General features: G+C 37.8%; 3 protein-coding genes across 5 annotated transcripts in view; 2 read left to right on the top strand and 1 right to left on the bottom strand.

Moving 5' to 3' along the window:
- LOC104738041 (uncharacterized protein At3g60930, chloroplastic-like) lies at positions 103–2,084 on the bottom strand. The gene is made up of 4 exons (XM_010458278.1): positions 1,040–2,084; positions 851–955; positions 193–766; positions 103–118 (listed from the first exon to the last, which is right to left on the bottom strand). Exons 1-4 carry the CDS (start codon positions 2,082–2,084, stop codon positions 103–105), a joined length of 1,740 nt encoding a protein of 579 aa, XP_010456580.1.
- Positions 7,335–8,026, top strand: LOC104735922 (monothiol glutaredoxin-S2-like). Its single transcript, XM_010455810.1, has one exon. It carries the CDS (start codon positions 7,486–7,488, stop codon positions 7,792–7,794), a length of 309 nt encoding a protein of 102 aa, XP_010454112.1. The 5' UTR covers positions 7,335–7,485; the 3' UTR covers positions 7,795–8,026.
- Positions 8,632–12,530, top strand: part of LOC104735921 (acyl-CoA-binding domain-containing protein 4-like) — a 4,769-nt gene continuing 870 nt past the window's right edge. The window contains exons 1-16 of one of the 3 annotated variants that reach the window (XM_019234905.1): positions 8,632–8,726; positions 8,826–9,053; positions 9,150–9,262; positions 9,544–9,625; positions 9,707–9,829; positions 9,921–9,998; positions 10,085–10,189; positions 10,276–10,342; positions 10,437–10,498; positions 10,585–10,724; positions 10,814–10,940; positions 11,032–11,146; positions 11,215–11,303; positions 11,410–11,493; positions 11,577–11,945; positions 12,034–12,246. In XM_019234905.1, the coding sequence (XP_019090450.1) occupies positions 9,180–9,262; positions 9,544–9,625; positions 9,707–9,829; positions 9,921–9,998; positions 10,085–10,189; positions 10,276–10,342; positions 10,437–10,498; positions 10,585–10,724; positions 10,814–10,940; positions 11,032–11,146; positions 11,215–11,303; positions 11,410–11,493; positions 11,577–11,945; positions 12,034–12,246 (1,737 nt within the window). In that variant the 5' untranslated portion in view covers positions 8,632–8,726; positions 8,826–9,053; positions 9,150–9,179. Of the gene's footprint in view, positions 9,054–9,149; positions 9,263–9,543; positions 9,626–9,706; positions 9,830–9,920; positions 9,999–10,084; positions 10,190–10,275; positions 10,343–10,436; positions 10,499–10,584; positions 10,725–10,813; positions 10,941–11,031; positions 11,147–11,214; positions 11,304–11,409; positions 11,494–11,576; positions 11,946–12,033; positions 12,247–12,530 lie in introns of all 3 variants that reach the window. The other 2 variants (XM_019234904.1, XM_019234906.1) reach the window with 2 other exon arrangements.

The following is a 12,530-nucleotide window of genomic DNA, read 5'->3' as shown; positions in this document are numbered from 1 at the left end:
GAAGCTCCTCAGCCGATCTCCTCGATGGTTCAGAGGTACGAGAATCAGCAAGTTGCTTCTCCAGCTCGGCAATGCGACGCTCGTACGAGACGACCATATGATTCACGCCACCACCATCCTGAAACACAAGAAATAAAGAATCAAGATAATAATTGGGAAAAGGAAATCAAGAACATAAAGAGAAATACTAACCTGGAAATGTTTCCGAGCCCACGACCGATACAACTCGGGATTATAGAGAGAACCCACAGAGGGAAGCGGGTCGAAGGAGCCGCGAACCTTGCTAGCAAGCTCGCCACAAGCAGTAGCGTTGTTGATAAACAACTCATCCTTTGTCTTGTAAGAAAAGGAGAACGAATCATCATCTCAGTGGTGTCGCGCGGTATGCCATCCCTCCTAGATCTCTTGGACGATTCGGGATCGGGAGCAACCACCTCACCATGAGAAGCTCTCTTCCTCGATGGAGTAGGACGTCCAGAATCAGCGGCGACGATCGCTAGGGCATCAGAAGCCTCACCACGCGACTTCTGCGCACGCGGAACGACAGCAGGAACCTTGGCAGCCCTTTTGTCGGCGCGGGTAGCGGCTACCTCCGTCGATCTCAAATCTCCTGCAACTCGCAGATCGACATCTCCGTCGGCTGACGGGTCAACGACTTCAGTGTCGGCAGCGCGCGAAGAAGACCCAGCATCAACGGCCTTCTTGAACTGATCGGCGTATCGAGGAAGTCGAGTGTTAACTTTTCCCATCCCTAAGCGCGGTAGACCTAAAAAGGAAAACAAAAGTGTGACGACCCAATAACCACCGAGGAGAGCAACAATCGATACAACAGAATAAGCATGAAACTCACGAGATCTCTGAGTAATCGAAGGCCAATCAATCGCCCCTCTCGCTCTGATCTTCCTGAGATTGTCGAAAAAACCTGGAGGATGAGCACGCAAGCGAACGACAGGCTCTGCAAGCAACAACAAAAACAAGATAAGTGTTAGAAGCCAATCAAAGAAAATCAACAAGTAAGGATAAGAAACAGCAAAGCTACCGGGAACCATATTCCACTCAGTAGCGTAAAACATATCGAGGTTGTCAACCGAGGTCTCATCTAGCTTGACAAAGAAAAAATAACGCTGCCAATGACGAATCTTCTTCTCAGCTCCGGTGACGATCTGATAACCCGATTTAGCACTAGTATAAAAGTACCCCGGACTACCTCTAACTTTCGTAAACCTGGTAGCCTCCTCAAGGAAATGTACATCAACCTCTACGCCACAATCGGTACCCAGTATCGCCAAACCAGCTGCGTTGCGGATACCTCCCACAGAAAGCTGGGAGATAGCTATCTTGCGCCTCGCGCAGTAACACGTCAAAAACTCCGGCAGAGGAAACCAAAGACCGCAATCAGTAAAATAATGCTCATAGAGGGCAATAAAACCCGCTGGAGGCGTCCAAGGACGCTCGTGGGGTTCAGGAACTCGAAAAACCAAACCCTCGGGCATCTTACACCACCGCATCATCTCGGCAATGGTATCTGATGTGCACAACGAAGAACCGAGATCTGCCAGACCGGCTGAAAGACTGTCACCAATCGATGCAGCACTAAGACCCAAAACAGCTGAACGAGGACCAGTATCCTCGGCCGGGACAACGACCATAGGACTCCCACCGGAACCATTGTCGCTATCTTCGCTGAATTCGAGAATATCAGCGAAATCGTAGTCGTTAGTCAAACTATCAAAATCTCCACACTCTGCTCCAATGTCAACACTAACATCATCGGAAGCATTCTTATAACCGATACCAGATTCCCTCGTGAAAGCGTGTCGGATCCCCGCAAGAGTCTTACCACGCGTATACGTCAGAACTCGGGAGCTCGTCGAAGGACGACCTTCCTTTCTGCACAAAAGGCCGACCTCGCGACTACCCTTCATGAGATCGGCATCACCATCGTCGGAATCGACCTCAGGATCATCTATTCGCCGAGCTGACATCCTGCTCGCGAGACTGCCGATCCCATCAATTCGACGAATGGTCGCAGTACCCTCAACCATGTCGATCCCCGGTTCGTCCCCTGTGCCGACCTCGGGCATGCCATCTGTGCCGACCTCGTTTGTACCCCCTCGCCGATCTCTCTCGCTTGGGACCTTATCGCCTGACGACCGAAACCCCGAGACCTCCACACATAAGATCAGCGTCGCCTTCATCAAAGTCGGAACCAATCGAAATTCGGAGATCAATCGTGCCAAGCTCGTCGCCGCCGAGCATAGTTGTGCCGAGCACACTATTGTGCCAATCTCCCGTCTCAACATTGTCGATCTCACAACGACCATCCTCAGGAATAATACGCCGACCGCCGGCGTGACTAGTATCGCCGAGGGTGAACTGAAGAGATGTGCCGACCTCGTTCGCACCCCTCCGTCGATCTCCCGTCTCAACTGCTCCGCCGATCTCAAAACCAATTGACCGACCTTCGACTCTACTAATCTCCTCAGATCGGCGCCAATTTCTGATCTCACCGATCTCCGCCGGACTATCCTCGATCTCGCTAAACCCATCGGGCCTGCCACCCTCTCTATCGACGCCAACATCGCCGAGCTCATTAGCGCCTCTTAAAGACGTCGGTTGCAGCCGATCAAGCCTCCCCGGATCACGAGCGAAATCGCCAGCAACGAACCCTTGCCGATCTGGATCCAAAGACGGAACTGAGCCGACCATTGCGATCTCGCGAGTGGGAGGGACGATGATCGGATAGGGCTTTGCGTTCGCCAAATAAAGAGAAAGAGAGAGAGAAAAAACACAAACGCAAAAGTTAAAAAGAATAGAGAGAGAAAAAATTACCTTTTATGAAGAGGAAGGAGCAAGTGAAGAAAATGGGAAGGAAGAAGGTGCATAAATAAGTAAATAAAATGGAAAAATTACTGTCAAATCCATCATCTCAATCCGCGACTCTCTTCTCTTTTTTTGGGGATATCATTGAAAACCGCATTCAGAATAAAAGACCAAAGGATTTTTCCCAGTGTCTCTTGAAAAACGAGCCCAGAAGAAATTACAGAAGGGTCACTGTAACAATTTCATTTCCCAGAAGCAATCTGGGACAATCTGCGCCGAGCAGGCATATTACAAATAAATCAAGCATGCCCGCCGATCGCAGAAAAACTGACGCTCTCCGGACTAGGGGGGACTATTGTTGGACATGGGCTGCGCCCCAATATGCCACTCGGCCCAACAAGACGAATTCCGCGATTCCGGCCCGACAAAATTGGATGAAAGTCATTAATAATCCGTAAAGGGCAATCTCGGGAATTCACGATGGGAACCCTAGAAGACCCTCGGTCTACAGTCCACTATATAAAGAAACAGTACTCACTGGAGAAAGGGGGAGGACTCGCATACAATACCCCGAGAGCAATACTTTGCGTCTAAAAACTCTTGTTATTCTCTGTATAATTTTCTGTTAGCTTCCGAGCTCGTCGTGACTCACTCGTTAGTTCTCCTGTGAACTGACGAGCACGATCTTGACTCGTTTCAGTGACGACCTCGCATTCCTATCGTTAATAAAGAACAAACTTCACTCTTTCCCTCTAAAATCGATATTTACTTAGTGTTGTGCAATCCCGAGTACAAACAAGTGGTGACAAGATAATATGCTGAGATGGGAGGTAGATCAATTAAAAGGCCAGTCTCAGCAGCTCCGAAGGGCATGTCATCATCGTCTGTGAGAATACACGCAGAGATTGAACTTAGGAAAGCAAAAAACATCAATCATCATGATCTACCGAAGTAAGAGTAGATCTTAGATCGAAAGAGGTGAAAGAGGTGAGAGTTTGGATTCTCGGAGGACGAGCCCGAGAGCGTTTTCTCTCTCATCGTCCTTTGCTTTTCTAAATAATGAATATCATATGAAAACGTTTAGATTGTATGTTTAGCTAGATAACCACTAAATCATGACTATCGAAATGGAAATTTTTACTAAACCGCATGTTAAGCCTGTGAAAAAAGGGACCTCGAGGGCATATATACATATCTTATATAATATGAGAAAGTTTTCTCCAAACTTTGCAAAACACAACGACATGACACATGTTCTCACTTCTCAAAAACTTAATTCTTTTAATTTATTTTCTCAAAATTACATACACTATTTATCATATTCACTAAATTTAAATGATATATATGTACTAAGAAATATATAAACATTTATGCAATGTCTTTTTAGTAATTACATATTGATATCATTTATCAATATTTTAATAATTACCATAACATTATAATTTCGCATAGGTATCATTTACCAATATTTTATATAATTACCATAATATTATAATTTTGCAAATAAGAAAAAATTGAATATTAATATTATTATTTTGGAAAAGATAAATTTTCAATAATTAAAGATTTAAATATTAATATCATAATTTTGGAAAAATATAATGTGATGATTATTAATTTCTTTACTAATTTCAAGCTATAATAATATTATAATATTATAATAAATATTTGTTGACAAAAAAATTATAATATTTGTTTCACAGTTTTTATGCCAAAAGATCAAATCGGTTTATTCTAAAATAATTTCAAGATATAAAACAGTATGATAGTTTATTTTTCTTTAATAGTAATCATTAACACAATTTATTGCATATTAATTCTTTAAAATGTTACTCTCAAGTCTCTCATGATGTTTGAAAAATTTCAAAACAAATCTTTCATCATATGAATACACTTTAATGTATTAATTGCAATATAATTTATGTTTTACAAAAAATGGTATATTTATTATTTGAAATGTAACCATAACTCCCAGAAAATGATGTTTGACTCAGAAAAAACTGAAAAAACCTCTCATACTACTACAAATTTATCTATAAATAGCTAGACAAAGTGTTCATCAAACACTATATTCTACCTCTCACATAATTTTCTAAATTTTGTAATATTTAACGTTTTTCTCTATGTGACATTTGTAGGTTTTGAAATAAATAAGTTGATATGGGTTCCAAAGCCATGTGATTCTTCCAAATTCAGTTTTTATTTTCTTACACAATTTAATCTTAATTCTTATTTTTAAAAATCTAATTAACATCTGATTTCTTTTCACAACATTATTGTTTGGGTTATACTATATATATATATGCACTTATTTTCTCTTTTCATATGTTCCATTATTTTTCCTAGCCAAGATCGATTGTTGATGATCCATTATTCTTCCATTATCTGGTAAACACTTATTTTATGTTCTCTTAGGTTATGCACTAAAAAAAGTAACTCGATAATACGATGGTATGTTACTCTTTTTCGTTGGTCATTTTGAGTATAATACAACACACACACACACACACACATATATATATATATTATTTTTAAACAGAAAAGTATAACACAAAAAGCAAATTTTATTTGATATAATAATATATCAATACATATTAATAACATATTTTTACTCAATTCTAAACTAAAATTCAGTTTGCATTTAGTATGTTCAATAGATATAAAGTACGTGATAAAAATATAGAAATATCTAACAAAGAACTTTCTTTCCAAATGCAATTAATCAAGAAACACAAAGAATTCTACTTCTAGAACACAAATGCATTTGAAATCATTTGTATAATTCATTAAGATTAAAATATTTTATTGCGAAAACATTCAAATTATAATAATAAAACTTTTAAGCATGTGTAAAGCATGCTGGTAATATATAAATAGCAAAATTATTTTTGCTACCTTTAGTATCTAATTAATGAAATTAATTACACAGAGAATGAAGGAAGAGCATGAGTTTCGGCTCAAGAAGAGGAGGTGTCTGGTTTTTGAAGATATTGATGTTTTATATATTATGTTAAAAACGGACAAACTAACACATAATGTCCATGCTCAGCCGCATTTTATTATATACGTAATCAATGTTTTTTCTCCCAACGTAAAAAATGTTTGTACATCTTGATTGTGCATCAAAACATGAAGAGCTCTATATTTTATGGGATACAAACTAAATATTTTAAAGTAACATTTCATATTAACAAAAAAATTCAGTTTAATGCTTAACTAATCAATATTCACTTCATTTTAAGTGACTGAAAATACTTATTTAGAAACAAAATAAATAACAAACATAAGATAATTTATCGAAACACAAAATATAAAACTTTAAATATTTTTATAAATCAAAATATGTTAAAATTATTATAAAGTTATGTCGGATGATGCGAGTTTACTTCTAGTAACTATACAAGTGTGTGTTTACTTTCATACGTATTCTCGATTCGTTGTCCTTAAAATTCGTTAGTCACTATGAAAGCACATGTGCTTAGCTCACATGTGAATCTTTCTCTCTTCTTCTCACTTACAATTATTACAAAAGAACTTTTTTTTTTTTTGTGTGAGTTGCAAAATGTGGAAGTGGCGAGTCGAGAATAGAATCCTCACGTAGGAGGAGAAGGGGACGTGGCCTAAGGAAAAAAGAACCCCTATTTTGGATAACTATTTCTCCAACTCATAAGATGCCTCCTGATAGGCTTTACATATTCCTTTTTTTTTTTTTTTTTGAAGAGAATAAGAAAATGCATATGCAAGAAATCCAATTTAACTTCAAGTCGTCAACCTTCTACATATATTACATTATCATGGCAGGGAACATAAAAGTCAAAATTTTTGGTTCATGAAACTATAAGATGATTAATTGGAGTATCCTAACTAGATTAACTTAAGTCGAATTTTTAAAGTGATCCAAATCTCATGATCTCTTTTTTGATGCTAATTAATCATCCAAGGACGACAAGGTAGCATATACCTAATTAAATAATTGTGCATGGAAACAATTAATGGCATTATATTAGATGAATGATGGATTTGCGGAACGCCTTACTGTAGTGTATGAACTTTTAAAAGATTCAAAAGGTAGATGTGCTTATAAGTGCACATGCTGGGTCAAAACATCGGCCTAGGTAAACTACTCGCTGTACCAATTTTGTCTTTTAACCTATACTTCTCTTTAGTTAATTAATCATTTAGGTTATTGATATTACTTGAGATCGACTAGATCGCTTTATGGAACCGTACGAAGGACATTCTCACCTTTTAGCCATGACGAGGATAATTAAGTATGTCTAAATGCCCTGAATGGACAATAAAATGAAAAGAAAAGATGATAAGTTCAAAAAATTATTAGATTCTCAATATTGTACATTGTGATCCAAAATAAAATTGAAGTTGTGTCGCTTTCGGACACGATATCGTTAGAAACAAAATCCAAACATCTTTTCCCCATCTAATCCAATAAACATGGTCTTGACTGCCTCTATATAAACAAACACTTCTCACATATTTAATATTCACACAACATTACACACAACCCTTATTCTCCGAGTAGGATCACGAGTTTCATTTTCCTTTAAATCTCTACAAATATTTCTAATCTACAAGAGTATATACATAGTGATTCATATACCTTAATTAAGAATTTAAATTTGTTGGATCATATAAAAAAGAGCAATGGAGATGATAACGAAGATGGTGATGGAGAGACCCGTGGTGATATACAGCAAGAGCTCGTGTTGTATGTCTCACACGATCAAAACTTTGCTCTGCGATTTCGGAGCGAATCCAGCGGTGTACGAGCTGGATGAGATATCTAGAGGGAGGGAGATTGAGCAGGCGTTGTTGCGGATAGGTTGTAGTCCCGCAGTTCCGGCGGTTTTCATCGGAGGAGAGTTGGTCGGTGGAGCAAACGAGGTCATGAGTCTACATCTAAGCGGATCCTTGATTCCTATGCTTAAGCGGGCTGGTGCATTGTGGGTTTGACTTAATATATATATCAATTAACTAGTTTACTTAACACTAAGTTAAGTGTACGCAGAATAATGTTTTAACACATCTATGATCTTTATGATCTGTGACATGGTGATATCATGAGTCCACGTCGGATCAATAATCAGTGTGTTATTGTTTTTTTTTTTTGAGGTTATCTTTAACAAAAAGATATGTATTGACTTATGTGAACTTTTATGAAGAAATAATCATTTATCTGCATAAACTGATTCTTTAACGAGGAAAAAAAAACAAGATTGAATATAGGATGTTTTAGAATATATTTATTGTTTCTTAATATAAAAAATTATCAAATTTCTACGCAACTTTTAGATTAATTTAATATATTATTTTATATAATATTATTTTTTGATTGGTTGAATTTTTTTAAAACAAATAATTTTTAATCTGCATATGCAATTTTTAATACATTTTTTGAGGGCATAAAAAAATTGTACCAAAAATTTTTTTTTTACACAACAGCAAAAATTTTAAACTAGCCAACATACTAATAAATAACACCATTTAGGATGACACTTTACATGAATACATATAACTTTTTAAAATATAAACAAATCAGTGATATTTGCATAGTATTTTTTTTCTTCTAAAATTACTATATTAATAACATTATTATATATTATGAAAAGTAAATACTAAATAGTAGTGTTACTATTATAGATTCGATCATTTGATTTAGAAATATCGAAAAGTCGTATAATAAGTCGCGGGAAGTTAAGGGACCCACAAAGGGCGTCGCGAATCGTGAGCATTTAAAACTAAACACTAAACTCAAATCACACTTTCCGCAGAAACAGACAAAACATGTCGCCATAACTCAACGAACCAAAACCACACACACATGACACAACGGTTGTTCCCATCTCTCTCTCTCTCGAGTCTCGAACGCCTAATAAGTAAAATAAGTAAGCCCAGATAAACAATTTACATTACAAGATTCGCTTTGTTTTTTGTTTTGGTTTACTAAAACTTTGGTCCCATCCATTGTTATATATTGCTTAAAGACAACAAATTTATATACTTCCAATAAGCTAAAATCAATCCTCCCGGCTCCCCTCCAATCATTTTCCCTGGTCTGGCCCCAAGACAGCTTTGCTAGGATTCAGTACGACGTCGTTTTCGAGCTATGGATACATATGGCCATTGTGGTTGATCTTCTCTGAAAAATTTGATTTTCAGATTTGGGTCAGCTTGTAAACTTCTGAATCCTAGATTCATAACAAGTTAAGAAGGTATCGTCTTTTACAATTTCAGTAAATTTCTTGCTTTCTCGGTATCTCAGGATGATGAAAATGTATTTAGCTTGTTTTTTTTTTGTTTTTTTTTAGGGTTGGGGATTTCTGAGAAATTGGAAGAAAATGTTCAGCTTTTCTAAGAGACGCATGAGACTTGGCAGGTTGAGTCTTCTTTTTACACTTATCACCTTTTTGTGGGTTTCTCGGTATGTATTTGATTTACTCAAAGTTGGGAACTTTTTGAGGTTTCTTTTATCTTTTTCTTTGTTTACATTATAAGCGAATCACCTTTTGCGAGTATCCTGTTTAAGCTTACTGTAAAAGCAACTCCTTTTTTATAACATTGTTATAGCATTGGTCCTTTCTTTAGTCCTTATTTAGTGAAATCTTCGATTTGGGGTTTCTATTTTTAGGTTGGAAGCAATTTTTTAATCATGTATATACGTTTCATGGGTTACAATAAAATTGGTATATGTTTATTGATCAGAGTTAAGAAGGTACAGCTTGCGGAGTCTGTTCAAGGATATAAGAGTCCTTTGCGAACTATCAAACGCGCTGATAACTCTAGTGTAAGTTATATATATAAGAAGACCAACATATGTTTTAAACTGTTTGGTTAACATTGACTTGTTGTAAGAAACATGATGCAGAATGAAGCTGTTCTGGCTGCCACTAGTTATTCTGATGAAGTTGGTTTCCAGCCTTCATCAAGGACTACTGAGAATTGGATGGTCTTACCTGTTGGTGGGGATAAACCTGCTCCACGCTTTAATGTAACTGAGTTTCTCGGTTGTTTTTTTCCGACTCCATTAGCTTCTGAGCTGTTTTCAAGAACTAACTGTTTTTTTGTTTACTTTTATGCAGCATGCGGCGGCAGCTATTGGGAACAAAATGATAGTAGTTGGTGGAGAATCTGGTAATGGCTTGTTGGATGATGTACAGGTAAAAAGACAAAAGAACAATTTATAGGTATCAAGCACTAGCTTAAAGGGGTTGATATTTGATATTCTCAGCTTTGCAATTTACAGGTGCTTAAATTTGATTCATTTACATGGTCCACCGTGCCTTCGAAAGTTTACTTATCGCCAAGTAGTCTTCCTCTCATGATCCCTGCTTGGAAAGGCCATTGCTTGGTAATTGATTGTTTGGTTTGAGCAAAGATGTTTTCTGGTTTTTATACATTTCGGTTTTGATTGCTTTTTTTTTTATCCGTTGTTAGGTCTCTTGGGGTAAAAAAGTGCTATTGGTGGGTGGAAAAACAGATCCCTGCAGTGATAGAGTTTCAGGTTTCACACAGTTGTTTTGTAATCTAAAGTCTAGACTTTTGATGTTTTTTGCTCTGCCTAAATTGGTGGTTGTATGTCTATATATTATTGGCAGTTTGGGCATTTGATACTGATTCAGAATGCTGGTCGCTAATGGATGCAAAAGGAGACTTACCGGTATGTTTCTATTGTTCAACATACATTTTTAGAAGTTAGTGGCTTTGTGGTTTGGATTGTGAAGTGACATGGAGAAGAAATTGCAGGTCAGTCGCAATGGTCACACAGTGGTGAGGGCCAGTTCGGTATTGATACTTTTCGGCGGTGAAGACTCTAAGAAGAGGAAACTAAATGATCTTCATATGTTTGATCTCAAATCATCCACATGGCTTCCTCTTAATTGCACGTTAGTTTTTTTTAGCGTTTTTCTGATGACAGTTTACATTTAACTCCTATTGGCGTATTCGTGACACGGTTTTTTTCCTACAATACCAGAGGAACACGGCCGTGTGCAAGATCACATCATGTAGCCACGCTATTCGACGACAAAATTCTGTTTGTGTTTGGAGGTTCGGGCAAGAACAAAACACTCAATGACTTATACTCACTCGACTTTGAAACCGTAATACACACACCAACTTTTTTATATTTTTTACTATTAACTGAAATTTGTTTTTGGTTTCTTGACACTTGTATCTTTTGGTGTCATCAAGATGGTATGGTCAAGAATAAAGATAAGAGGATTCCATCCTTCTCCAAGAGCGGGTAGTTGTGGAGTTCTTTGTGGTACTAAATGGTATATAACCGGAGGTGGAAGCAGAAAGAAGAGTAAGTTCTACCTTGAAACACTGCTGATTCTACTCAGATCTTACAAGTTTGCGTTTTTTTCTGTGTAGGACACGCGGAAACATTGGTCTTCGATATCCTAAAAGTCGAGTGGTCTGTGGCAAGCATCTCTTCTCAATCTTCTATCACATCCAACAAGGTGGATAAATAGAAATATACCCATTTTTTTAGTTAACAAACTTTTATATTCTTTCAACAGCTATCAGTTAAAGCTCAGTTGTTGTCTTGTGATATGGTTGGTATAGGGATTTAGTCTAGTTCTTCTGCAACACAAAGATAAAGATTTTCTCGTAGCTTTTGGAGGAGCTCAAAAAGATCCTTCTAATCAGGTACGAGCCTCATCATTCCGCTGCATTGTTCACAATTTTTGTTTCAATCGTTGATGCAAAGTCTAAAACTTTTTTATGAAAAGGTTGAGACTTTTATCGTTGACAAGAACAAGAGTGAATCGCCAACACATCCGCAGACAACTTCCAAGAAAAACCCCGGCAGGTTACTGTTTGGTAAACGATCTTCTCCCTCGGCGGCTATAACCTCTGATGAATCAGTCAAAGCCTCTTCACAGAGGCTCATTGATTCAGTTGCCAGACAGAAACTTGCTTCAGCCATTGAAGAGCATGGCGGCTCTGGTAGAAGGTCTTTATCAGAGATTGCTTTCGGAGATCATCGCAACCCGTCTTCTGGAAATGTCTCTTTGCGTAAACAGTTCAGCACTGAAGAGGAATACAGAGCGGTAATCGAACCTACCAAGTCCTCAGAAGAAGAAGTTTCCGTGCCTCGGGTATATATAGTTAGTTCATGATTCACCTGCATTCACTGGTGTTCTTGAATTGCCTTTAAACGTATGCAATTTCTTCTCATGGTTTCAGACTACAGAAGAGAACAATGGAGGAGCAAAGATTACAGAAGAGAAAACACTTTCTATGGTTTCTAACCATGATATATCAAATCTCCACAAACAATGCTCTGAGACATTTCCTTTAGAAAATGTCGATGGCGCCTTGATATTCCAGGAGATGGATAATATCAAATTTGGAGGATCAATGTCATCATCAAGCGTGTACCAATTCCATGAAGCGAAAATGACGGCTCTTATAAGAAGAAATGGGATTCTGGAAGGGCAGTTAGAAGCAGCATTGGCGGGAAGAGAGGCGGCTGAGAGGAATGTGTCGGTTGCGTTGAGGAGCAAACAAGAGACAGATAAAAAGCTATCTGACGCTATGAGAGATGTTGAATTGCTTAAGGAGAAGCTTACCGGGTTAGAGCTCGCTCAAGAGGAAGCTAATAGTTTGTCAAACATGGTTCACTCCGACAATGTCAGGCTCGAGCATGATGTAGCGTTCCTAAAAGCTGTCCTAGACGATAC

This window comes from Camelina sativa, chromosome 13 (genome assembly GCF_000633955.1).
Source record: "Camelina sativa cultivar DH55 chromosome 13, Cs, whole genome shotgun sequence".
Taxonomy (NCBI): domain Eukaryota; kingdom Viridiplantae; phylum Streptophyta; class Magnoliopsida; order Brassicales; family Brassicaceae; genus Camelina; species Camelina sativa.
This window is presented reverse-complemented; position numbering and strand designations above follow the sequence as displayed.

Excerpts from the sequence above, each read along its gene's own strand:
- LOC104738041 (XM_010458278.1), bottom strand. The coding sequence starts at position 2,084 with ATGCCCGAGGTCGGCACAGGGGACGAACCGGGGATCGACATGGTTGAG. Across the intron at positions 956-1,039 it reads TGAGTGGAATATGGTTCCCG|AGCCTGTCGTTCGCTTGCGT; the intron begins GTAGCTTTGCTG and ends TGTTGCTTGCAG. Across the intron at positions 767-850 it reads TTCGATTACTCAGAGATCTC|GTCTACCGCGCTTAGGGATG; the intron begins GTGAGTTTCATG and ends TTTCCTTTTTAG.
- LOC104735922 (XM_010455810.1), top strand. The coding sequence starts at position 7,486 with ATGGAGATGATAACGAAGATGGTGATGGAGAGACCCGTGGTGATATAC.